The sequence below is a fragment of the Euwallacea fornicatus genome, chromosome 28, assembly GCF_040115645.1.
Source record: "Euwallacea fornicatus isolate EFF26 chromosome 28, ASM4011564v1, whole genome shotgun sequence".
In the NCBI taxonomy this organism is placed as follows: Eukaryota; Metazoa; Arthropoda; class Insecta; order Coleoptera; family Curculionidae; genus Euwallacea; species Euwallacea fornicatus.
The window spans coordinates 1,522,863-1,549,833 of NC_089568.1; the positions used below are offsets into that span (position 1 = coordinate 1,522,863).

The following is a 26,971-nucleotide window of genomic DNA, read 5'->3' on the forward strand; positions in this document are numbered from 1 at the left end:
TATTTAACTGATACCTACAAAACCCTCCCCAGTATTCCCATACTATAATACCGTCACCTCCATGTCTACCTGTCGATTTAGTATATTTTGGAAACCGTTCATTAATTGGTCTTCTGACCTAATAAATTTCGCCTGATTTGTACAATTTAAATCAACTTTCATTCGAGAAAAAGACAATCCTTTTTTCATATGACCCGTTCATATACTTTTTCGCAAAACGCAATTTAGCATTTTTCTTTTTCTTTGAAATGGAAGGCCCCTTTGCTGATTTTCTCTCATATAAATCAGAGCTTCTCAATCTTTGTTTTATGGTACTCACTGACACTGAAGCACACAACTCTTCTTGTATGCGATTTGCACCCTTGGACAGCCCCTGGACGGATAACATTTTAATTATTTTTTCTATTATTTGGCCAGTTGTTCGTTTTCGGCCACACTTCGAAAGTTCATCGAAGGTTCAACTCTATTTTTAATGTGAGATATCACCCTTGATACCATTGATTTATTTAAATTTAAATATTTTGCAATTTTAGATTGCTTTTCATTACTTTAAAATTTTTCTAAGATTTTTTCTTTTAACTGATATGGTAAGCGAATACCTCTTGACATCTTGAAATGTTTTCAGTCAATACTGCGAGTAACAAAGTCGATGTCACACAATAATATAAATAAACAAATTGGTTGCTTCGCATACGAACCGTATGCAAGTCTGAAAAAGACATAAAAAATGTATTGAAAATATATTCGTATCTTTACAATTTTATGGATAAGCAAAAAGTATATTTTATTGATTCTAAAAAAATAATTTGAGAAACGTGCTTATTTGAAATTTTTCATTCCTTGCCTAAATATGAGCGGTAGTGTCCATACGTATAACGACTCAGAAAGATAATAAAAAACATACGAAGTAATATTCTGAAAACTACAAAGATTCAAATAATCTGGAAAATTTTTTGAATGGAAATTCTAATACCTAAAAAATGCTTCCCTGTAATTATGAGTCTTGTTCAAAACCGTCGCATCTTTTTTCGAAATTGCAGTGAAAATTTCCCTTAAAGCTCCCAAAATTTGTCAGGATTTTTATTACCAAAATCTAAAAATTCGCGCAAATATTTACAGGACATGTAGTGCTCATGCGTGAGTTTTCGTATGTCAAACATTAAATGTGTTAAAGTTTTCAGAGTAACCAAAACAAATCAGGATCACCGGTAATAAAATACCTTAGATTCTCAAAAAACAACAAAAAGCTGTAAAATATTCGAATATCCAGGAAAAGCAGCAGGTTTAATTCAAAAGTTGAATTTTCGAAACTTATTTTTTAAGAGAGACATGCGCCACCCCTTCACTTGTCACAATTATCTGAGCATTTTTGCTTGCATCAAAATTTTTGGATTGCCATTAATGCTTTATGATTACTATATTCCATCAAGTGTGGTGAAATGAACCAAGGTAGTCTACTGAGACTAGCGGCAGTTCGCAATTTTCAATAACTCCTAAAGGACGGAGGCATTCGACCGTCTCCAACGGTTTTACAAATAAGAAAAGCGACATATTTCCTCCATGCAAGAAAGTTTTCACTAATGCAAATGTACGTTATCAAATTGGGCAAAGATACAAAAAGAACAGACAATTCAGAGCATTTCCCTATCGTCAAAATGATTAAAAACGCAGTAGGTATTTGATTAGAGAGAATCCCTAAATCGTTCACTGGGAGATGTTCTGTCAATGTTTAGAAAGAGCCAAGGTGATGATATATCCCAAATAATTCATGTCAACCGAATTCAGTTTACACATGGGTTATCGATATCTAATAAATTAGACAACTGTTTATTTCGAAGAACTGCTTACACACCTAATTTGGCGAATGTAAATAATTTCAAATATTTATTAATGGAAATATGCATAATATGCATCGAAATGTTTATGTAGTGCGGCTCCTTGCTGATCTATAAAAAAATGTTTGAATCAGATAAGTTTTTAACTTAGACATTTAACGCATGGTTCTGTTTAAAATTTTAAGGTCAAAATCCCAAGGAGATTGTCCCATGACCTCGTAATTTACGAAATTAATAAAATCTCATCAGGCCCGCGTGTGCACTCAGGATTTATGGCTTAGTAGTGGGCCACTTAAACGCAAAGATGTCGTATATCTGTCCGTAACACTTGTGCCTCCTATTAAACCACCTTACACCAAGTGGTCTTGTACTACACCAATTTTGAGGGGATATTAAACGTTATTACCGACTTTCCAGAAGCTGAATTGGATTCCTTAATATTAGACAGTGATTTACCGATCCTCGAGTTAGGTATGTTGTTTCATATCAGGCAGGAACCTTTTAATTTTTTTCTAGGTGACGAGGAAGCTCTATTGGCTGAGCTTTATGAGTTAAATCTCTTAAACAAACAACAACGCATTCTATTAGCCCAACAACGACAGTGTCCATACGTTGGGGAATTAAATGATCGCTCAATCGAGTTTGGCACTGCACACATCGATAGCAGATGTTTTCGCGACACCCCATTCAGGGTCACAATGGGGTCCATCATTCGATTCATTAGAATTGCCGAAATTAGGTGATTTATGGAAAAAGATACGGTGCGAAATGCGACATTTGAGATAAATGATACGTCCGAGTGGATGGTTGACTTTGGAATGGGATGGGATTAGTAAAATTGTCATTTATCGAGATACTGAATTTACGTTGCCAAAACGATTGTTTAGATACCAGACAGTAATTTCCTATCGTGATCAAATCCCCAGTTTCGTGACACCAATTAATCAACCGCCTTTAATTCGTCGACACTCAATCCCTTCAAATCACTGTTACCAACCCTTCTAACAACTTTTGTCTATCCGGACGCCCTATAGAGAAGGCAAAAGGGCTTTATAGATGAATCGGGCACGATATCGCGTGATGGGATGTCGTTCCCAACTTTGAAGAACTAATTAAGGATCCATTCAGAGTCGTCGGCAGCAATTTTCCCTAATTTAATATCTGATTTCTTGTTAAGTTCTGGATTTTGATAGGATTCCAGTGATATCTCCTTGGAATGGATTTCGAGTCATTTATAGAGAAAATTTGAGGTTTTGGAATTAATTACTACTATTTATACACTCAATGAATTGTGGGGAAATGTTGTAATTTTCTAAATTGTTTGGATAGATATGAAACGAGCTATGATAAGTTTCTACACTTTCCAGGTTTGTGTGACAGTCTTCAACCTCAGATATTTCTCTCAGATACATATGTACACATATATATGATGATACAATGATATCCAGCAGATGAGGTCTTGTCAGGTATGTCCACGATGACGATGCATTCCCCAAAGGAATATTTTTATTTATTTCTATCTCCCCGATTTATTCTAACATAAATTGATTTACCGTTTCAAACCCTAAATCCGAGTAAGTAACACAGCAGACGCTTGGTAATGTAAACTATTTCAAACCAAGTGTGATTCACATTATCGAAATGTTTACATTAGCGAACGTGATTTAAATAATAAACGATTTATTAAAGAACCGTTTAGTATTATACATACAGTGTATACGAAGAGCCCGACAGCCCTGAAATAAATCAAGAAATGTACAATTTATTAAAAAATATCTTATATAAAAATGTTTACCATTCTGCGGTATTCAGAAATATACAAGGTGTCACAAAGTAGCAGTGAATTCAAGTATTGTTTTTTCTCACGGAGTGATAAGCCTTTTATGACATTTTATGAATCACCTTTCCATCCTGAACACATTTCATGTAACACGTCCTATGGTTAACGCTCTAGGTCAATGCCTAAACTCTTTGTCCCGAACAGAGACCTCTGAAGTCTATAAAACTAAAATTGAGCACTCCTAAGTTTCAGCCCTGTGATTCTAAGTCTAAACCATCCGACATAATTCTAGAAAATTGAAAATAATTTAAAAATTATTGGGGGTGTGAACAAATAAACGTTGAAATATCATCAGAGATATGCCTTGGATATATTCTGTGATTATCTGATCTTGATCAACGCAACTTCCAGTGCATTAGTTATTATTGTCTTGCAGAAGGTTTTACGTTACTCAGGTGTTGCTGAAAGTGTAAGGAATAACCTCGAATCATTCATAACCCTCCAACGATTTGTTTTTCTCCATTTAGACGATATTTGGCACCGTCTTTAAAAACAATTTTAACTGACCCCTAATATTGGCACCTCTATAAAGTCCCGGTCACGTGTCCGGGATTGTAAATTGTCCGCCTGTCGCTTCGGTATCACACAAAGACTGTGGGTGAAAAATTGGACACATCAACTCACGCAGGATGCTTACAGGGGCTGCTAAAGTGCAATGGGGTCGATCCCGACACGAAAGCCCTTAGCACTCCTACTGGTTTTAAGTCGAAAACATCAAAGGTATTGACCATGCGATTGATCAGATGTCGGACTCTTGGAATAGCAATAAAACTAATATTAAAACCACTAAAATAAACAATATTGCTGTCATATGAGATTTTTAATGAAAACCCCGACATAATAAAATATTATGTTTACGAGGATTCTACAGAACCAATATATCCGGTTACCATAATTTTCAATCCGGCGATGTGTTTGATTTTTTGCGCACATATGGCCACATCAAATTAACCATAAAGGAGTGTTTGAGGGTGTTTGGACATGGTATACACAGATTTAACACCTAATTTTCGCCGAAACTGTATCGAGTTTCTTTGAAGCTCTGCCGCAGTGTAATTCAAATTGTGCATAAAATTATAATCTATAGCAGAAGGCCCTTAATGTGTAAAGGACTTTCATCCAGAGAAAATATAATATGAGGGATTAAGAGAGCTATATTGTCATTTAACACGACATTATCTAGAAGTGCTTTGATCGCCTATGGTGCTAAATGGGGGATACCACTCTACCCCCTGCTAGCTTCAAAAGGGAGTCCACGTTACAACCAGGGCTTGATAATGGACGAATCGTGAAACTAAAGACTGTTACCTAAAGCCGGATCTTGAGTATCCCATTATGAGAATTTGAAGTATACAGGACGTCCGAAAAATTACATTTCGATAAATAATTCATTACATTCGTCCAAGGAACTAGAAAAGGTAGAAATGACGGTAGTTTTCATCATTGCGACTACCCAGAACCACGGAGCTCTAAAATAACCTTCGTGACTTTCTGCCTTGTCCCTATATGTTAATACACGGCTCACGCATCATTTACCAAAACCTTAATAAAACCATCAAAAATCAGTGACGCAAACAAAGTCATCACTTTGTTCTTTTATCCCTACCGTTCGTCCCCATCCGTGCGGGCCAGGTGTGGGGTGTGAATAGAGATGTCAGATATCTAGGATCATCCCTTATTCGGCCCTATGCCCTTTACATGCGTATCTTGTCGGCACATCGGGCTGTAATATACATTGGCAACTTCGGGGTTTTGTAAATCCGCATCAACTGCCATGCAACTATGACATATTGCTACGAAGATCAAATTCAGGGTTTTGCTATTCATAGTAATCGTTATTATTATTATACAGAAACATAATCAATTTTCAACCTCCTGATCGTAGACGTCTTCAAGAGACGCAATTCTCTTTGGTGTAGGTGATCGATATCCGCTAAAGAGATTCATATTTGGTTGTCCCTGCTTCTATGGAAACGTTTTGCCGGATTTGCTTGACACAATAAAGTGATATATGTTTTGCTTTGCCCTTGTATGCATTGTATTATTGTGGATTATTTAAGTTGTACTTAGAAAGTACAAGAAAGTTCCATGTAAAGCACAGACGGAGGTGATTACGCGTTCGGGAGAGTCCAATTAATACTAACAAAATCGCGTTGAAAAATACAATTCAGTAATTGTTTGCTGGCAAATCCCAGTCCCCAGGAATAACTTACAAACTCCATACCAAAATTAACACATTTACACCCTCCCTGTTTCACTTTGAACTGATGAATCCTCTCTGGCACCCTCTCTTTTCCGAAGTGTATACGCTACACTGGACATATTCAATAAGATGTTTAATAGCGGATCATCACATGTGCACTTGATTAATGGACATCACAAACACATGTTTTTGCTTGCAACATTTAACAGATAATACGGGTTTTTAAGTCGATTTTTTTAATGTGGAGTTAGGGCCCTAGATTTGTTAGGGAGAATTGTTAATTCGATTAATGGTATTGCTAGGGCGAGTGCGTTTATTGGCGCCAAATAATAGCAATATTTGTGAAGTGATTGAAATAAAACAGGATGACATAGATTAAGTTTTCCATTGGGGAATCCGACAAGGTGACCTTTTATAGTAAATCGATCAATCGCAATGCCGCCTTTCTTCCTTATCTGCCTGTCTACATAACTTTTTACTGCTTTAGAAGCGTCATATTAGGTCAATATCAATAATTGGTTTAGCATTAGAGAGTTGGCATATCAACAATCCATAAACATATGTGCATTAAACATTCCGTATGATTAGTTGTGCGAAAAGGCCCGGGAAGCCACAACGCCGCTCTAGAGTAGTGATACTCATCATTTAGGATAATTTAATCTTTATGCTGTTAACATAAACAAAGACTCAGAGGGCTGGTTTCATGATAATGACTTAACGTAAACACCATGGATAAGATCGGTATTTTTGAAACGTTATGATTTTCGTTCTGCTGTCCTTAATAATATCTGTAAAAATATCCTGCTTATTTCCACAATGAAGTCTCGCGTTGCGATGCCTGCAGATTTGGTCTTTCGCAGGAGTCATGGACTTTGATTCTTGCGATCTATGCCGTTACGTTTGATTTCGTGAAAAATCCGCGAAACTCTTTTTAATAAAAATAGTTTCTGAATTGCTGAGCTCTTTCCGGCATCATCGTGCAAAGAGTTCGACTGGGAAAGCAAAAACCGAAAAGTCAATTATTCCTCTCCATCAACCCCTATCCAAGTCGGACCACTGTTTTCCCAGCCAAACTTAAATTACGATCCTTTTGAATCGAAACGACCGACGCTCTCGCACCCCCTCAACCCCTGACAAACGTGCTCTAAGCTCTCGGTCGCAGGATTATTGACCAATTTTTTCCACCGTTGTTTGGCGGTTATTATTTAATGAGTGTAACAGACTCGTCGTTTAGTAGGAGACCTCTATTATTATTTTATAAATTATGATCTTTTTTTCAGCCAGTTGACGCGTGTGTAACTTAGGGGTGTGAGTGACATAATTAGTCCTTTTATGATAATAGTATCGCTAGTTGAGAATTCTTTGAAAGTTCCGTAGTAATAGCTGACACAAACACCCTTGTATCGAAAAGAAGGAATGAAATAAAATGAAAGTTTCCTTTATTAAGATAATTAAGACAACTCCGGAACTCCATAACTTGCCGTTACCAAAACAGCGTCTTGAACCCTTTTGACGCAAATTGGTCGTATCTTTGGCTCATTTTAATTAGCAGCAACACCCTGTCTCACTTTATTGTCACTCTAAGACGTCATTTTGCCTGATCTTAATTTTTATTGCTTATAATTATCGCCCGATGGTGTCACGAAGTTATTATCGCCCAGCCTGTGAAGTTCGGTCTTAAATTGGTCGAACAATTTTAATTTTCTGATTACTGAGGGTTAAATCGAGAAGGGCGAGTTTCTTCCTTCGAATTCATGTGCAGACTCACGATTATTCGGAAATTAATTTCAATCTCCCTCTTATTTGCTCGTCTCAGGGGGTTGTATAGGAAAGACTACAACATCTAAAACAACCTTAATAATCGGAACTGTGTCACACCGCAAATTTTCAATGGAACTCAATTATCTTCGCCTTAAAAGCGGTCGAGTGTTGCCTGAAAGGGAGAAACCATAATAAATTAGCTCGACAGTGACAACCTCCACGAGGAGAAGCCCTCTTCTGTTGTTTTACGATAATATAGAGATTTTTGGCTCTATTCTTGATAGAGCAGTACGAGAACTGTCAAACTTTCTTCTCAAATGGGGAAATTCGATTATATTTAGTCGAGCCGAAATAAAATGACTACCGATGAATGCCACGTCGAGGAAAGCAAAGATTTGGTCCTCCGAAATCGTCGATTGATAATTAGAGGCTTTGTTGATGCAACGGGCATTTCGTTCGGATCAATTCTAACTATTTGAAAAGATGTTTTGTGCCTCGAAAGCGTCGAATTTCGATTGGCTCCAAAACCGCTCAATTTTTTAGAAAAAAAAACGTCGCGTTGAAATCTGTCAAACAATGATTCCTAACTATCAGGACGTCATGAAATACATCATTACTGGAGACGAGACTGGATCCACGCAAATGACCTGTCATGTGCATAACTGACCAATCAGACGAACATCGCGCTAAAGATGAACTAAAAAGTCGCTCAAAAATCAAGATCATGGTGACAGGTTTCTTCGGATATCGCGGTGTTGTGTATTACGAATTTCTTCCACCAGACCGAAATGTTAACAAGAAAGTTATTTGAGCGTTACGCGTCGTTTGCGTGAAGCTATTCCCCTCAAGAGCCCAGAAACACGAACAGATAATTTTTGGTTTTTGTACCACGATAACGGACGGTCCCACACTGCAGAGAACATTTGGCCAAAAACCCGATCCGTATCGTTCCACAACCGCCGCATTCGCCCGATTTAGTACCGCTGGACTTCTCGCTGTTCAACGAGCGCAAAGGACTGCTCCAGAGACACTGTTACGACCGAATTGAAGAATTGATGGCCGAATCGAAGAAAGTATTTGAAGGCCGCTCCAAAAAAGGACTTCTCCGACTGTTTCAAGGATTGAAAAAAACGATGGCATAAGTGCGTTGCGCCGGACGGGAAGAACTTTGAAGTCGTTGAAATTTATCTGAAAGAATAAATGATGATTTTTTTTTTATAAATAAATTCACCTTGTTTTTTTTTTAATATAAAAAACAATGCCGAGTTGGAGTGACGAATTTAACAACATATTAAATAGTAAGAAGAGTTGGCAAGTCACCCAGGACTCAACAGGACGGGAAGACTCGCTCTGCAGTTGACTGAAGCAATTGAAGCCTTCCGCTCTTCGAAATGAAGATTATTTTATTTGTAAATTACTTATTCGGGGGCATTTAAGTTTCGCATATCACGAGCACGTTAACTGACGCTCAGAATATATTTACAGTCCCATAAAAAGACACAAATGCCTAAAATTATATCCGAGTGACATACGTAACTGAAACGTAAAATAATTATACGAGCTAGCGTAACGATTCAATTTCCTAGGCCAAAAACTAACCATAAAATCAATATTGGTTTTAATTTTAGATTAGCAAACATATCCCAGAAAATATCAGTCATCAGACACGTTCCTGTATTATTTATAGTCTTTATGTTATGACTCTGAAGTATATTTTTTGTCATTCAAATGCCAAGATGACCGTGACGTTTTGGTTCAGCTGGTTGATGTGTAGGGTTCCAGTTTCGTACCTTTAAATGCTGATTTTATTCCCAGCTGAATGTCTAATACGGTGTATTGATTTGCGTGGACTGCCACGGTGGACGTGTAAGAACATGAAAAATGTTCATATCAACTTACTAAGCAACGACGATCTAACTTTATATAAAAGGAAACATGAAAATTCAACATTCGCGTCGTTCTATAATACGCGGGCAGAAGCAATTTTCAGAATTTCGTCTTACGACATTTTTTTATTATTAAATTTTAAGCGTTTTATACAAATTGTTCTTTCGAAATTTCAATGGCTCTCGGTCGGATACTCCAACCAAGAATAACATTCACCCTTCGGTAAGGGCTCGAATGAAAACGCTTGTTGAGGTTCGGGCGACAAATCAGTCACCATCTTCGGAATCTCGGAAAAATCAATTGAAAAACGAAAATTTACAGTTAACTAAAACGTATGGAAGGTGAACATCTGATATGGGTGAAACTGAGTTTATTTGACTAGAGTCATGTCACCGTGCCAGAAGGCCGCTTTGGGCTAAAGTGATTTGTAGTCTATATCAATCGTCCTATGTTGAGGTTTGTTTCAACTCCGATGGTGATGCCACAGACATATTGTGTGTGGTGACTCCGAAGTCATTGCCTCTTGTTCCCCGAAAATGAAGCTTTATAGTTGTAATCTAAATCATTGGGTACTAGCGAACATAAGGAAAACAGTTTCGTAAAGTGTCCATTGTTAATGCCCAATAAACCCCTACCGGGTCAGGATTTATTTAATGCAGTTTCGATCTCACCTGAATTGAATTGATCAGAGACGTGTTCTGAAAGAGAAACGGGATATCTTAGGTTTTATCGGTATATTTACTGGGTTGCAAACCTGATAGGCATTTCTGTTATAGAATCGAATTTTACCTCCAAATCTCGGGTCTCCTACGCTATTCCACGTCCTCCTAGTTTCTTAGATGGGAAATGTAGATGTAGAAGAGCCTTCAAAATGTGCCAAGAGACAATCTTTTGTCACACGATAAATCGAAACCTCCGATGAGGGTCGAGATGGAAAAGTACAGTCATGTCTAAGAAAACCACTGTTTGGTGTTTCAGTCGAGAAAATTACAGAAAATAAAACATAAACTTGACTACGTTAACTGAAAAGTATGAATGCGAGCGAGGCCACAGTCATTTCAATCCAATCGAGAACGAGATTTCTCAAATTTGAGGAGACAAGTCATTCCCAGTCACCCATCCATGACCAACATGCTCCAAATTGCGCTACCAGTTTCTGAGATTTCTTAAGGAAAACTGAAAACGCGTATTTAAATTACCTATAATTACTACAGTCTTCATGTGACCAGTCGGACAGATTACTCGTAGTGTAGAGAGCACACCAAAGATTACCACTATTGTGTAATTGGCTCAATCACCACGTTGCTAGCGTAAGTTATGTTTATAAATATTCATTTTAAAACCGACACTTCAAACGCTTTTAGTTGCGCAATAGCAGAAACCCATAAAGTTTACTTTTTCGGTCAACCCATAACTTATTAAGTAACGTTTCATGCCCGGACCTTTAGCCATAAACACAATTACCCCTCCCAAGTAATTCTCTCATTATTCGTTAGCTTCATAAAGCCCATTTCGAAATCCATGCACCATAAACTAACACGAAAATGGTTTCATCATTTCCCGGTCATCGAAACAATCAATTCCGGGCCGGAGTTTCAAAACGGCATTGTCGCAGTAAAAGCAAAAACTGATGTGCAATAATATAATAAACTCCCTGGACCTTGTATAGCGGTCATTTTGTAAAGTTGAAAACGTGGCAGTTTGCGGTCCGAGGTCTGTCATCCAGTCACAAACAGAATCCGAAGTACAAAGCCTGGAAGTTGGCGACTTTATAAAGTTTCAATCGACTGACCAGGAACTCATACGCACACGTTTATTCAAAATGCATGGCGTCTGTTAAAGGGAATTGGGTTTATCACTGACTTTGACAGTGCTGCCAATTGACCTTTGTGGCTATTGTGGGACACGGTGCTCCAAAGAGGTTCGCAAGTTGGGGATAAATTTGAAGGGCTTTATATTACTAATCAGAAGTGTAGAGAACACTCAATGCTTACAACTCACATCGTATCAAATACTCTGGATTTCTTTGCAGAAAATAAAATGTTCAAGGAAGCTTTGACACGATCGAATTCGTCATTGAAGGCGCAAAAGTATTCCAACGAATAATTGAGTTTTCACTTATTTATTAGCAATGAAAATAAACTAGGAGCAGTGCAAGAAATGGATCGATTGAAGAAAGCAATCTTTCGCTCATTGCTCCTTTAAAATTCCAAAGACACGATGAGAAGCTCGAAATACGAGGTCTGATCAAAAAATACGCGGACTGACGACATAAAACAAAACGTATTTTATTTAGAAGTTACATGCCTGGGTCCCCTTCGAAGCACTCTCTTTCCCGACGGTGTTTCCAATTATTGAAACAGTCCTGGTATGATTTTTTTGAAATATCTTTCAACTTCTTCGTCACATTTGCCGTAATCTCGGGAATCGTCTCAAATCTTCTTGCTTTCAAAAGTTTTTTGAGTTTGAAAAACAAGCAAAGTCAATGTGAGGGGGGGAGTAGAGAAAGAACAGTGATCGAACGTTGGCCCGAAAACTGACGAATTCTGATGGCTGAATGGTCTGGAGCGTTATCGTGATGGAAAAACAATTCGCCCCTCTTCCATATTTTTGGCCTTCTGCGACGAATAGTGTCCCTGAGACGTTTCAAAAGTTCAATGTAGTAAGTCTGATTCACTGTAAAGCCATGGAGCAAGTACTCTTAGTGAATAACACCCTTAACATCAAAGATCAGCGTCACCTTGACATTGGATCGAACTTGGCGACCTTTTTTGGGTCTGAAGAACGTTTTGCCCACCCACTCTGACAATTGGGATCGTTTCAATATCATACCCGTAAATCCATGATTCGTCAGTAGTTATGATTCTTGACAAGTTTTCGTCATCTTTTGAACAACCATGCAGTTCTTGACAAAATTGTACGCGATGAGATTTTCGGTAGTCCGCTATCAGGCAATTTCGCAACAACAAATTGCGCAGCAATGCAGTGCATCTCCAATTTTTCTGTTCAAATTTCGTGATAAGATCAAACTGATATCTCACACTCTTCAGCTCTCTCTTGGTCAGACGACGATTTGTCCGTATAAGGATGTTGATTTTGGAGACGTGTGAATCGTCAGTTGACGTGGGAGGACGTCCAGGTCACTCATCGCCTCCAGTCGACTACCGACTATGCTTAAAACCTTCATGCCACTTAAAACATGCCGTACGCTTAGTAGCAACATCACCATTAGCTCTGTTGAGCATAGAAAATATTTCAATTGCAGATTTTCCCAATTTTACACAAAACTTCCCAGCAACTCATTGCTCCTTTAGATCAATCATATTGAAATCGGCCAAACGAAAAATGTGCACTTTACTAAAAACCCGTTAGCTATTCAACAGATGAAGACTTCTGCAACTAGGAAAAGGTGTTATAATAGGCTTATATGTGCGAATATAGCGACACCAAGCGCATTTCCCTGAAACCAACCGAGCCCGCGCAATTCGCGTATTAAATGAACAGACCTCGTATATATTTTCACAATGCTTCACGAATGTTTGAGCACTGTTTTTAATCTAAAGTTCCTAGAAAGTACATTTCGTTCAAAGTGGGTATAATTAGAAGATTCATTTCACCGAACTACACACGGTAAAATGTTTACAATAACGTCGTCTTGAAATATTTATATGCCAATGTACGAGTATATAGGTGGTCACATATGAGGCTAATGAGGGTAAATTCTAACACTGGTGATAACCTCACAGGGTGTCCCAAAAAAAGCGGGACGTTATAATTTAAAACGAAAAAACATTGAAACCATGGCAACGCATGGTTAACACTAAGGCACTTAGTCATAAAAGCAGCTTTTCCCGAAGTAATTAATAATCATAACTTCATAACTTCGAGTCACTGCATCCTGGGGTAAAAAAATTTAGGAACTAACACAGGATACAGAGAGAATACTCCCACATCAACAAATGCAGTTGGTTCCATCTAAAAAGATGAAATTTCATGATGCCCCGCGTTTTTTGGACATCTTGTAGGGTTTGCCATTAATTTCAAAATTTATGTTCATTAACATCATATACATCGACATAATTGATGTTTTTCTGAAATCAGAAATAAACACATAGGAGCCCGAGGGCCTATTCAATAGACACCTTGCATGTGTACGGTGGTAAATTTGATTTGCAAAATGAAACTCGATATTATTGTTTGATATAATTTTTCTTAGAACTAACCGAAACTTTTGGTATACAGGGTGTTTCAAATAAAGTGACTTCCATGGGAATTTTGAAAATGATAAAAGATGCAAGGTGAGTCAAATTAGAAAAGAAAGGCCTTGATGTGCTTTCTTAAGTGAGTGTTTGAAATACAAATTATTAACAAAAGTTGTCAAAACATGAGCGAAAACCTATTATTTTCAACAATCGTAATTTCTACGAAATATATGACAATTTTCTAATTTTCTATATTTTCTACCTAGGACACCTTATATATAATAACCCACAAAACCTTTTTCTCAGCGTCTTTCATATGGGTTCCTGTTTCTAAGTATTTGTAAATACGTTACTTTTGGCCAATTCCTCATAATTTTAGGAATATCAAATATTGTAAGCTAACAGATAGCATAGTTTGAATTTGATGATACTGCAAATATTGATATTCGATAATATATTTTATTACAATAAAATACGGTTTGGTTTAATATTACCATAAGAAGCTCCAAGGGGCATAAAACTCAATGTCAGTTATGTATGACTCAACAATGGGAGTATTATTTATTCGGAGATAAGGAAGTTTCGGAATGAACATTTCACCTTTTTTTCACAAATCGGTAACTTCCCTTCGAGACTGATGATTTTCATTGCTGTTAGACTAAAATGTTACCCCAAATACTTTAAAAACTAACAGAATATTGTACACTAAGCCGAGTTCACCTTATCTGGGATAAAAAAATAATCAGAGAATTTTCTGAACATTCGGCCAATTATTTCTAGGTTTTATACAGAGTGTCTCGAAAAGAGAACAGGCGAAGCTACAACACAGTTATTAATGAATTGATTTTCATCGACTTAAAACCAAATAAAATTACATTTTTCATCTTACTAAGTAACATCAAACCGTTTTTTTTTACTCAATTTGTTTCACTTCAGGTATGAAATTCAGAGTTTTAAATAAAACTCAATATTTTTTTATATTTTTTGATAGAAAATATTTTTCCCAATTTAATGACGTATGACACGTTAATATTGAAACAATTTTAAACCAAAAAAATTTTTAATATTTTATTTCTTTGAGTACTAATACGTTATTTCGAATATTTCATAATGGAACTTTCTTCTGCATTTAACAACGTTAAATTTTTGTACAAAGCACTACATATGTTACACACCCTAGTTAATACAAAAAATTATTTCGGAAGATATTACTCGAGTTGACTACCACCATGTCGTACACATAACTGACATCGTCTGATTACGTCATGCGTAGTGGAGTTTCCTCACAAGTATGGACATTTCCCGGCTAGGAAACATAGGCTTTATCTTAAAGATTGTCCCATAGCCAAAAATTCAGCGAAGAAAGGTCCAGTGAACGAACAGGTCCACGGACTGGATCATTGGTTTCTATCCATTTTCCTGGAGTCGAGCATTCAACCATTCAACATTTATTCTGGCGTTATGAGTTGCTGCACCATCATGTTGAAAACAAATGCCATTCAACTCAACGCAAGAGGTAAATTGTTCATGAAACGATCAATATGGCCGGTCAAAGGTTCGCAGGATCTCGCTTGGTTTAATGTTCCATTAATAAAAAAGAGACCAACTAATTATTATTAAATTATCATATATTATTTAAAAATATTAGCCAATGAAATTACATGACTCTTCCCTTTTAGGATGTGAAACTGTCTTAGTTTAGTTATTTTTTAGAACATAAAGCCTCCTAATGACGGATAAGAAATTACACGCGACATGATCACTTTTTACCGTCTGAAGGCCGAAGACTGCCCTGAATCTGAATTAAATTTGACCTGAACAAGATCATCGTGACAAATTCTGAAATAGTTCACTCTCGTCAAACTCTTTCAGTTTCAGACAAACAATAGCAACAATGAAAGAAAAGTAATCTGTTCAGCCTCACTCCTGCACCGCCCACCAAAGAAAGTCGGTTAATCCAAACATCTGTCGAACCCCAAATAGTGCACCTTTCCATTATTCCATGTCTTAACCCCGACTTGCTGCAACTACCGTTTTCTTATCACTTCTCTTTCATTATAAACGTTCGCGTGGCACACGTCTGACAGCCTTCCTATCCTACTTCCGGGATAGCGGGATCCTTGACAGCCCCATTTCCGTCTAAATCCTGTCTACCGTTTATCCTTGTATTGCTCAGTTTTTTCACTTATTACCCTTGACAGTTTAATGAACTACCCCATACTTTTTAACATACCCAGCTCTGGTCAGTACGTGCATACCTCTCCCTTGTAGTTTATCACTAAGGGAGATTTTTACCGTTCAAGGGTCCTTCAAGCACACAAATTCGCCGTTTATGAGATAAAGCCACTTGAAATCAAAAAATCAAAAGCTTCAGTTAAAAGAGGTCTATTATCAGCCTAAAGAGTAAATCAGTTAGTTGCACTCTAGGGCTTGTTGAGTACTTTTGATGTCCGCGTTCAGTTAATTCGGGTCTTTCATACATGGAGTCTTTGTTTTAGAAAGCCTTATCCCTGAAATGATCTTAAACCGTTCTTGAAATATTTATTGTCGTAACGCAGCTGCATGTGAATGTTGATTAAAAAAAAAAACTTGATCTTTTAAGTTGAATAATCGCACTCGATGATGTCTTTTGGGGCAATGACGCGTTTCATTCGTTCAGGTTACAGATGAACTAGCTGAAATCGTAAAATAGTTAATGCTTCAGACGTGCAAAGACCTGGAACGATTTTTTGGAAAAAAACGTCCCTTCGTCGTCAAATTTTTGTTTGCACAAAAGTGGATAGAAATTGTTTGTTTACATCTTAAATTCCATGATGGAAACAATGAATTTACGACTATCGCGCGTTGATTTCTTTTTACGCCCCGTCGCTCACAGCAACGGGCTGTAAAGTTACAATAATGCTTGTCGCTGTTTACAATGGACCGTAAAATAAATATAACGCCCGTTAATTTTTTAACCGCCTTTAATCAAATAACTCAGTAAAATATTATTCAATTTGCATGTACAATATTTAAAAAACGGTTTGCGCGTAAAACGTTACGACAGACCGAGAGAAGGATTACGCCCTTGACCGGATAAATTCGCATGGGATCTCCGACTTCGACCACGGGCGTACGTTTCTTCTTTCAGTTCTCTACACGTAAATAACTTGTACACTGCTTTAAGGTCAGTTTTTTAGCACTGATGTTAAGTTTATCCGGGGTTTAGTTTCCACGGAAGTCGGGCAACGAATCAATAATGTTATAATGAACATGCAACAACATAACAGGAGCTAGATACTTCTTCTAGAGTTGCTGTTTTAACCCTGTAGGTGAAACTTTTCTTATATTTAAAATCTAATCACCTTTTCTCATCGCTATGACGCAGAGACTTAATATTTCTATACCAAACATTTCTCAATAATGCCCAAATTTAATCAATTTCTCAGACTGTCTCACGGTTACGTGCCAATTATATTTGTCAGTTATTATTCTTTCGGGACTGATCATTACAAATTCATAACCAACGTCGGATCCATTATTGACAGACGAAGGAACTTTTTGTCATCTGTTAAAATAAGTCCTGATTTATTCAGTAATAACGAACTTGATGAGGAGTGATCTGTAGGTTTAGCATAAGATTCCAATGCGATATTTAAGGTTTTTTATTCATCCCTTCAATGTACTAGATGCGCCAGTGCGAAAGGCTAAAACTCCCTAGAAGGGTTGCTTAATAAATTTATCGATTCGTTTGCGTTTCTTCTTTGGTTGAAGCTTAATACATACATATATTCATGGGGACATATTAGAAATTAAAAATGGATTTATCAGAGGATCATTTCAGTTATGACATCTATTATCTTATAACGAGTTATACAAAGTGCGGCTTGTATCTTATAGTAAAGCTGGTAGGTTATCGGATGGATTGAATTTCAAATTAGAGAATGTATCAAGGGTTTCCAAGAGGCTTATACCTGTTTTTGATTGCAATATGAAATATAAACATCAAGTAATAAAGTTGCACCTAAGTAGGTATTACTTAATATTCAGACTTTGCCAGAGTATGTCGGGGCTCCTCTTAACATCACAGAGGAAGTGATTTGATAATGGCGGTTTATTTTAATAACTGGCTTCCATGCTATTTCACTTAGCAGTCCTTAACTGGTTTTGTGGTTATTACAGCATTGGGAGGTACTCTAAATGGAATTTTCCTTTTAATTGTAAACCGACAGACAAATTCCAAAAATGTTGCCGGAAATAATACATTTTCTTAAAAATTTAAGCGATTTTTTACGAAGTAACAAAATTGTGAGGGAATGTGTTTTCCCAAAAATATTAAAAGACTTTGTTGGTATGAAGAAATATTAGACTAGAACGAATTCTCAACTAATTCGTAAGTTCGCAAAGGCAAGAAATGACTTTGGATATTGAAGAACTTTCCTAGTTCATTTAGATATAGATTTGAAATGAAACATTGAAATCTCGTATCCAATATGGCCCTGTTAGGCCTTGTTAGTCGATACAGCGAGCGGGTATGAACTGTCAATAGTATCAATTATTAAATATATATAAACACGGAGTTTGTTAAAGCGATGAAACATTCTCAATGGAAGATAGATGGAGTCATTCCGAATATATATAACCATATACAGGGTGTTTAAAAAAGACGCGTCAATATTTAAGGGGGTAATTTCTCAAAGCGTTTTTTGAAAAAAAGGTCTTATTAACTTAGGTCCGGAAATTTATTATTTTAAAGATATACGAAAAGTTATTTTCAAATTTTGAAAAACTAAAGGGTGGGAAAACCTTCTAATGTCAGTTCGAAACATACAATATTTTTGGACATTAACTAAATACAAAACTATACTGTAATACCTCGTTAGGAAGGTCTTTTTGCAAGCTATGGCGTGGCAATTACAACACTTGATGCTAGTTTGACACAAAAACGATAGGTGGCCCTATTTCACAGAACGTTATAATTTTTCATTCTCACTATAGTGAAAACCTAGTACAAATGTCCTTGCTTAATAGTAAATTATAGGAATTGTAAAAAAGGACTCTCGTACGCATAGGATAAACCGTTTTTGAAGCAAAACTCTTTCAGGCGTTGTTACAGTGCACTCTGCACTTTATATCAAAAACTTATTGTACAACCCCCCTGATCTCTTACCATTCAATTCAAGCTTCTCCATTCGAGATCACTTATACATGTATAGATATCTATAAAAGATACGCTTCTTCAAAATCCATAAACGAGGCCCTAAAATATTCGTGATAACAAGGAAGTGTCCGACATTGATCCCACTCCTGATTGCGGTTGATTGCTTTAGATTGTAGGGCGGTTGTGAGGTAATTTAGATACGATCGCTGTTGTCTGTTGCGAAACTACCCCTCGTTTTCCCTTATTGCCATTAACTTCGTCAGTTAACATTAATTCACTTTAAGGGTTTCTTCTCTTTTGTTTAGAGTGATGAAAAGGGACGATTTTATGGCCACACTTGACAATAATTATTGCATATAGTAAATCGAGGTTTTGTGGGTTGAGAATCGGAATTTTTTAGCAAAAACTTAACTGGTTTTTCCGTTGCCATTGGAGCTTCAGTATTTTAAGCTATCATCCGGACAACTAAAGACATAACAACATCCATATTTGATTTTCTGGAGACCGGTTAACGTCAAAACCAATGTAGTTTATATTTATTTAAAAAATCCAATACTAATCCCAAAAAACCTCGATTTACTGACTGATTTGGAAAAATCTATAGTAAAAACTGCAATATTACTGCGTTTAGTGTCGACATGTAATTTCTCACCTAATTATTTAAAATCAAACTTTTGAAGAAACCTTTGAACTTAACTTGAATTGCTTTCGACTTTTTGGATGTGAACTCAAGAAAAGCACATCGTTCTCCAAAGGTGTTCGGTTAAGGAAAACTGTCAGGTAATAAAGCGCACATGTAAGATATAAAACACGCAATCTGGCCATCGCACGCGAGTTCCGCCATATTGTCGTCCTTTGTGTCGCCGATGAGAGATTGTCCTGCGGCTCGGTCGCATGTCCTGCTGATGGCGATTCGAGTCCTGCGGCTAAGGCCTGTTCAGGTGCGGGCATGATCGTAGAACCCTGAGTTATTTTCAGCTAATAGACGTTAGAACCTCTTATGAAGAGGTATCTTTCAATACATATTTGCCTCTTAATCAAAACCGCAGCGGATTTTTTTGTTTAAAACTTGACGTGGTAAACTGTCTATTCTCTATTTCTCTATTTAGACAAAACAAGTTGAATCTATGAAAACGTTAAAAGTGATTATCAGCAAAACCTAAAACATGAATGCAATTTGAGATGGAAAAAGCACGACTTCCCAGTGAGATGCGGGCTTTCTTTTTACCCAGATTACATGAATTGATATGCTAGGTTAGTCCCAGAAGTGCTTGACTATACATATAGATGAAGATTTTTTTATTTAAAATTTGCCTATATTGCAAAGATTTAACCTTGAAAGGCCTATATCTAAAATTTGAGGGTGCTATGTTGGCTTTGAAACCGTTTTTAGTTAGCGCTTTTAGAGATTTTGAGAACATGGTAAAAACTGGTCATCGCTACGTGGTTCAATATTTTCATTTAAAAGGTCTTAGTCCATCCAACATCAAAGAGCAGTTAAATTCTACTCTAGAGAAATACGGTCCTTCGGTAACAGCTGTTAAATATTGGGAGGCAAAGTTGAAACGTGATCGTAAGAGCTGCCAAGACCAACTCCGCTCTGGTGGACCCAATGAGGTGACAACTCCAGAAACTGTGGTTAAAATCTACAGAACTATACTGGAAGATAGACATTTCAAAAAGTACTCTACATAACATTTTGACCGAACAATTGGATATGAGAAAGCTGTGTGCAAGATAGATGCTGCAGTTGCTCAAATTTTGAGAGATTGAACAAAAATACTGCTGTGACGATGTTCAAGGAAATGTTTGGCAAATTTTCGCAACAATGAAACCGAGTTTTGCTCCCCTTTGTCGATTTTTTGGGATGCACATGAGATAGTTTTCATTGACTATCTCCCCTAAATGAAAAAGAGTAAACGGAGAATATTATATAAATTTATTACAGTTGGTGCGAAAAAATTAAGAAAAAAATCACATTTGATGAACAACAGAGTCTTGTTTCATCAAAACAGCGTACCAGTCCACACTTTGATCATCATGATATCCAAAATCACTCAACCTGGTCTTAAATTTTTTTCTCGCCCCCCTTATTCGGCAGATTTAGCTCCCTCAGATTACTTCGTATAACAAACTGGAAACATTTTTAGAAACTCGAAAAAATTGCTCGGTCGAAGCAGATTTGTCAATAGTGAACAGATGGAGCCCGAGGTGAATGTTTATTTTGAAGTATTCGAAGCTTCTTACTATAAACAGGGTATAGAAGACATCGCTGGGAGAAGTGTGTCAGTCTGACGTACATTGACAGAATTTTCATCGCGACCAAATTTGTTTTGTGTATTACTGTACCAATTACGCGAGGTGTGAATTCCTTGTTTCTGGTTTCTCGTTTATTTGTCATTTATAACTCAATGACTCAGGTTTATAGCCACAATTTGACTGATATTTCCCATAGCCACATTCTCTTTGTACCAACCTGACCTCGATCACGTCGTTCTGTCATCAACTCGACCCATTTCAGATACAAAAGGCATTAATTTCGCAACAGCACCGAATTGCGCTATTCATCTAGAAACAATCACATTTTCAATTTGCTTATCAGAAAAGTGGTAATGAATTTTGCAATAAATTATTCAGTGCCTGTAGATGATAACGGTTTATGATTTCAAAAGTAAGTAATACACACGTACTGGTATATTCTTTTCATCTTTTATGGTCTTTTCTTTCTGTTTTAATTACAGCTATTTTGTAAGACCTCTCTTATCACAGGGAAATTGTGGAGGTGGCCTATAACACCTCGACTGACGGCCATTGGATGTTTACAACCGATTGCCTAGAATAGGGGTATTATGAAATGAATGTTGGTTCTTTTTAAATTCTCGATTAACAGTTTTGCTAATAAACGAATATATTTAAAATGCACCCATCAATTGGGATATCCCATTACCAAACATTCACATGCCCGTATCTGCTTTCAAAAAACCATCTTCCGTTAAGTACAATACACAATCCTCCTCTTTTAAACGCGACTTCTGCGTTTCCGGCCTCAGTTCAGAGGCGTGTGATGCCGAGAGTTCTCTCTTCCAAGGTTCTCAAAAGATACGCCTCTGGTTTTATTATAAGACAATCAAGATATCTTAGACAGATTATTTTTGGGCCGCTTTGAAACGCATCCTTTAAAAGGTATTATTTTACACCGTGTGGTTTTTAGTTCTGTCTTCTTCAGTTGTCTTTCAATGAACATCCTGGCCATTGAAAAGATAAATTAATTTGAAGAATATAGAGGAAGTACCCAATCTACTGCAGCCATAACATGCGACACAAAAAATTCAGTCCACGTTGCTGGGTATGCTTTGTGTGATTATGGTGTTCATGATCGATTAACTTTAAGCAAAAAAGTCACACTTTCCAATGTATGACACGCCACTGCTCTAAATCATGCTCGTTTTTAGCGAAAATCCCGTGCATGTCTTTGCAGAAAGTAATTCATCAAACCGAATTTAACCTTTAAACTTTTAACGTGACCTGCTAATAAATTGCTCCTGTGACTTGGTCACATAAAAGGCATAACGTGGTATTTAATCCATAATCGTATTCCTTTATTGACAAAGCAATAAGCAACCTAATACCTTTGTTCTTTGCAATTTCGAGTTATCTTAAGGAATATCTATGAGAAGGGCCATTTCATGCGGGGATGCGAACTTACGGTAGAGGGAGGTTTCCAGACGGTGGACATGCGATTGACCGATGCAAAGGCCTGCGAAAGCACTTAGGCTTGCTGCTCGGTTGGATTATTCGGTGATCATGAATGGGGAATTTTCGAAGTTGTAATGGTAATCAATGGAAATTTGTGGAATAGCGTTAATATTTAGAGAAGAAGATTTTTTACTAGCAATGCTTGTTTTTACAAGAGAACTTTCATAATTTTTGGCTTCGTCCATCATCCATCGATATACTAATAATAGAGTGATCTAATTCGCTTCGCCAGCAAAAGGAAATAGTGAAAACGATATACGGAGGTTTTGCGACAATCTTCAATGGCCACTACACATTTCGGTAACAAGTTTATTTTAAATTTAATTTGACGTTTCAATGGTATAAAAAATCATATAAAAGCTGTAAGAACTTATATGAAAATTTGCAAAGTTACTTTGTGTTTCTAAATGATGTTCCACAAACCCGTTGCAAATTTAATTTTGTTTACTTTAATGATATAAACATGTATATGTACATTTGGGTAGTACTCCTCGAGATTCCGAGAAAATTCCCATCAAATTATATATTACTTGAGGTAGTAGCGTATAGACCTAGAGTCAAATATATTTTCAGGATAATGGCGAACAAACGTACTAAAATTTTAACCTTAACTACCCTGCAGATGTCCCAGACTTTCAACTTTCGAATTTACTATTGTTAATAAATCACTCTGTTTAGCTAGAGATCTAGAGACTAGAAGATTCCACACTTTTCTTACAAACATGCAAGATTAACATAAACAAACATATCAAAATATTCGACATACATAGTAGGAAGCAATAAATCACTCGGTCGAGCGCGCCGTCACGATAAACCCTTTTTTTGCCTGTCTTTTACTTGCGGCGGCAGCACACCAGCCGTAACAATACGTACGTGTAAGTCAATTGTATCACTTTGTGAATTATGTCAATGGGAAGGTCCATACAGATGTTAAATTCGATAAAACTTTATAGAAAATGTTAAAAGGATCATATAAGTGCATATTTAAAATCTTACAAAAGTCAAAGAAATCTTTCAGCGAAAAAAACTTATAAAAAAAATCTAAGTTCTCATAAACGAATGAAACACCCTCGCTGCTGTGTGACGTCACACAGCGGTATGCTCGAGCTCAACCGGGTAGTGTGACACGCAATAAATTGAGAATTACGAGAGAAATTTGAGCTCTTCCGGTTTGCGTTGTCTTTCTATTACATAATTGTTCGATAAATTATTTAGTGACTGTACTCAAAATGGGAGAGGACGTGCTTTAAAGATTCAGTCTTTCCTCAGATTTTTCAACTTCGCACTATGTGTAACTGTTTGATCTAGAATTCTTCAGAAACCGTAATCTTTTTGCCTATGAAAAGCGGGAAAGACGTGCAAAATGTCCCCTAACTCTCTCAAATAAGTAACAGTGTCATTCAATAGAATTTTGTAATTTTTCCGGAAAGTGATCGTTGCTGGCACACAGTGTGATAGTAGCGAGAGCACTAACTAGAGAAGAACTGGAGTAGCCGAAAATAAGTGTCATATTGGGCGTAGGATTCGGTACCTTATACAGGAAGGTTTCTACAGATTTCTACAAATAATTTTTCTTTTTAGCTACTTCGTCCCAGATCTAAGTTTCCTAAATTGTTGATATTTTGATTCTATTCACCATTTTAAGGTACTATACCCATTTCTTTTAGTTTTCGCACCAACTATTTTGAATTTTGTTACGTTTATAAGAGTAAAAGAACACATTTTCGTAAAAAAATGTGTTGATAGGAAAACCTAATCGTGAAGCCATATCCTATTTTTAATAATAAGGAAAAAACAGTTTCCCATCACAAAAGTAGAGCACAGTGATCCTTTTCTGAGACCCACCCCCTAATCAATTTCCCAATTTTATATCCCGTTCCTTCACACAAGCTCTGAGACGAGCCGTCCAAAACACTGCCTAGATATTAAAATTCTCTTAGCCTTAAATCAGTGTTTTAGGTATATAAAAATCACAAAGAGTATCTACGATCAGAATCCACTTTTCTGATTTTTTGTTTCGGGTGTAATTTTGATTATAGTGAAAGTTATTAGATATTTTTCGAATGGCACCAAGGGGGCATAAAAACACGGTTAACAAGCAAAACGTTTAATTTAATATCAACAGAGTATTTAATATATACAAAAGATTTGATATTCCCTTTAAAGATTTTTCTAGATAAAAGATTTAGATATCGACACTGTATTGCAGTTTCTGTTCCATAGAAATAGGTCTACCACAAAATTTCCTATTATCCATAAATTAATTTTTTAAATAGGTAAATTGGTGCAAAAAGACTGACAATATAAAAGACCAATATGTCAACTAGACGAAGCGACCTAAATGATTTCAATGCCCGGATGACCCGCTTATCTATTGTTCGCATTTAACGCTCCTCTGTAAAAACGAGATACGACTTCAAAAAAATTATTACTTACCTAGAGCCGTCACTCTTCTGGCCACAGATTTGGAGCGCATCTTCTAAATTGAACAGTCCGTAAGTGCTCCAACCTCTTTTATTCCCCCATAACACGCGATGCAAAACAATAACAAAAGAGTACCGAAGAGTTTCCTGCAGGTCGATAGTGGGGACTAAAATTTGCAAACTTCAAACAACTAACAGAATTGAGAAAAATAATTGCCAGCCCGAAATGAATGCAATATCCAAATATCGCGAACAATCCTTTCGGGCAACTCCGACAACCCGCAGGACTATAGAGACAATAAGAAGCTAAGCAGGCCAGCACTTGTCACTCGCACGCTGACTTTTTTCTCTTCTTCTTCTCCTGCGACGTCGCTCGCGGCCAATAGGCGGCCCCTGTCATGTTTTGTCACTGCGGCGCGATTGTCTGTTGTTTCATGCGCGCGCGTTGCTGCCGACGGCTCCTCGCAGGAATACATAGAGCCTAGATAAGAGAATCCTGCCGATTCCGAAACGGGTCGATAGGGTTAGAGGGGAAGGGTGGGGGCACGAGGATCTTCTTGGGGGATGAGCCAAGCGGATAAAGAGGGGACAGGGACAGGCTCACTGTGGGCTCCGTAGGAGAGAGAGGGGGGAGTCCTGATGTGGCGTTGCGGTCTGTCGGGAGCCACAAGCATCAACTTGTGTTTTAGAAATTGGGATTCCATGTTGGTGCGAATAAAAATTCGTCTATTCTCCGTAGCGTCCATTTAGGTGATTTTTAAATCTATTTTCGGTGAGACGAATGAGATTTTATTCACTATAATTATTACGAACTGTTGCCACCAAGTACAAACAATATTTGGATTACCTAAACGAAACATTTTAAAATATTAAAAGTGAAATTCTTTCCTGTGTTTTGTTGGACCCAGTTGCAGCCGTCAATCTTAAACTTCATCTGCAGTTAAACTGGAGATTTTGACAGCTAAATAATGGAATATATGTCAAATCCGAGATTTAAACCTTAGGTTTAAAATGAGGGTACACAACTGGACCTTATAACTTTGATCCAAACCATACGTCTGCAATATGCGTTTTCGTACATATTTTTTGATTTAGCGTACCAACATGTACTTACACGACTAAGTGTAATAATTATTGAAATATATTTTAGTAAAAGTTAAAATATAAAATAAAATACTTTTTTGTTTTATTGATCATCGATCATATACTAATAACCATATAAATGTAAACCTGAATAATTCCCTGATGGTGTTTTAATTATTGAGCAAACAGAAACGTGTCTTGTTTGTCAGTTCGGTGGCGTATTTATCCAACACCAGGCACTCTGTAATTACATGTTGTAGACTCGTTTAGGATATTATGTGTATTTAAGAAGTAAAAAATATTGATATCTAGCTGGTTAGTTTTGTCGTATTAGCACAATTTTTTCGTTATAAGTTTATACAGTGTGTCAATAAAGTCTGAAAGCACCATAGTTTCTGAAACTATTAAATGTCAATTGTCACAGAACTACAATGGTAATCTATGAAAGCTCGTAAAGCACAACTAATATACCCATTGCCAGATTGTTTTTCGATACTCGAACATTTCGGTATTTTTCATACGATCCCATATGGGTTGCACTTAACAAAATTTCCTGCATTCCTATAGGCGCATTTAGCATTGAGTGATACTTCCTTGGGAGTTTCCTTCTACCCCTTTTACCTTTTGAAAAAATTGATCATGACGTTGTTACTTTGCGATGAACCAATACAAATACATATATGCATCAGGGTTCCCAAAATGTACAATTATAAGTAAAACAACTGGTGTGTTGATGGACTCTAACATTAACGTATGTTTTGACGAAATATTTAGTTTTTTACAAGTCTTTTTCATCGCCCTCTACCCTGTATATGTAGAATTACAACAGTGTGATCAATTT

At 36.9% G+C, this 26,971-nt stretch overlaps 1 protein-coding gene across 2 annotated transcripts in view; it reads right to left on the reverse strand.

The window, feature by feature from the left end:
* The window catches only part of ham (hamlet), a 67,539-nt gene extending 42,056 nt beyond the window's left edge, over positions 1 to 25,483 (reverse strand). The window contains exon 1 of one of the 2 annotated variants that reach the window (XM_066297449.1): positions 25,061 to 25,483. In XM_066297449.1, the coding sequence (XP_066153546.1) occupies positions 25,061 to 25,100 (40 nt within the window). In that variant the 5' untranslated portion in view covers positions 25,101 to 25,483. The remainder of the gene's footprint in view (positions 1 to 25,060) is intronic. The other variant, XM_066297452.1, reaches the window with a different exon arrangement.
* Between the last annotated feature and the right edge of the window lie 1,488 nt (positions 25,484 to 26,971).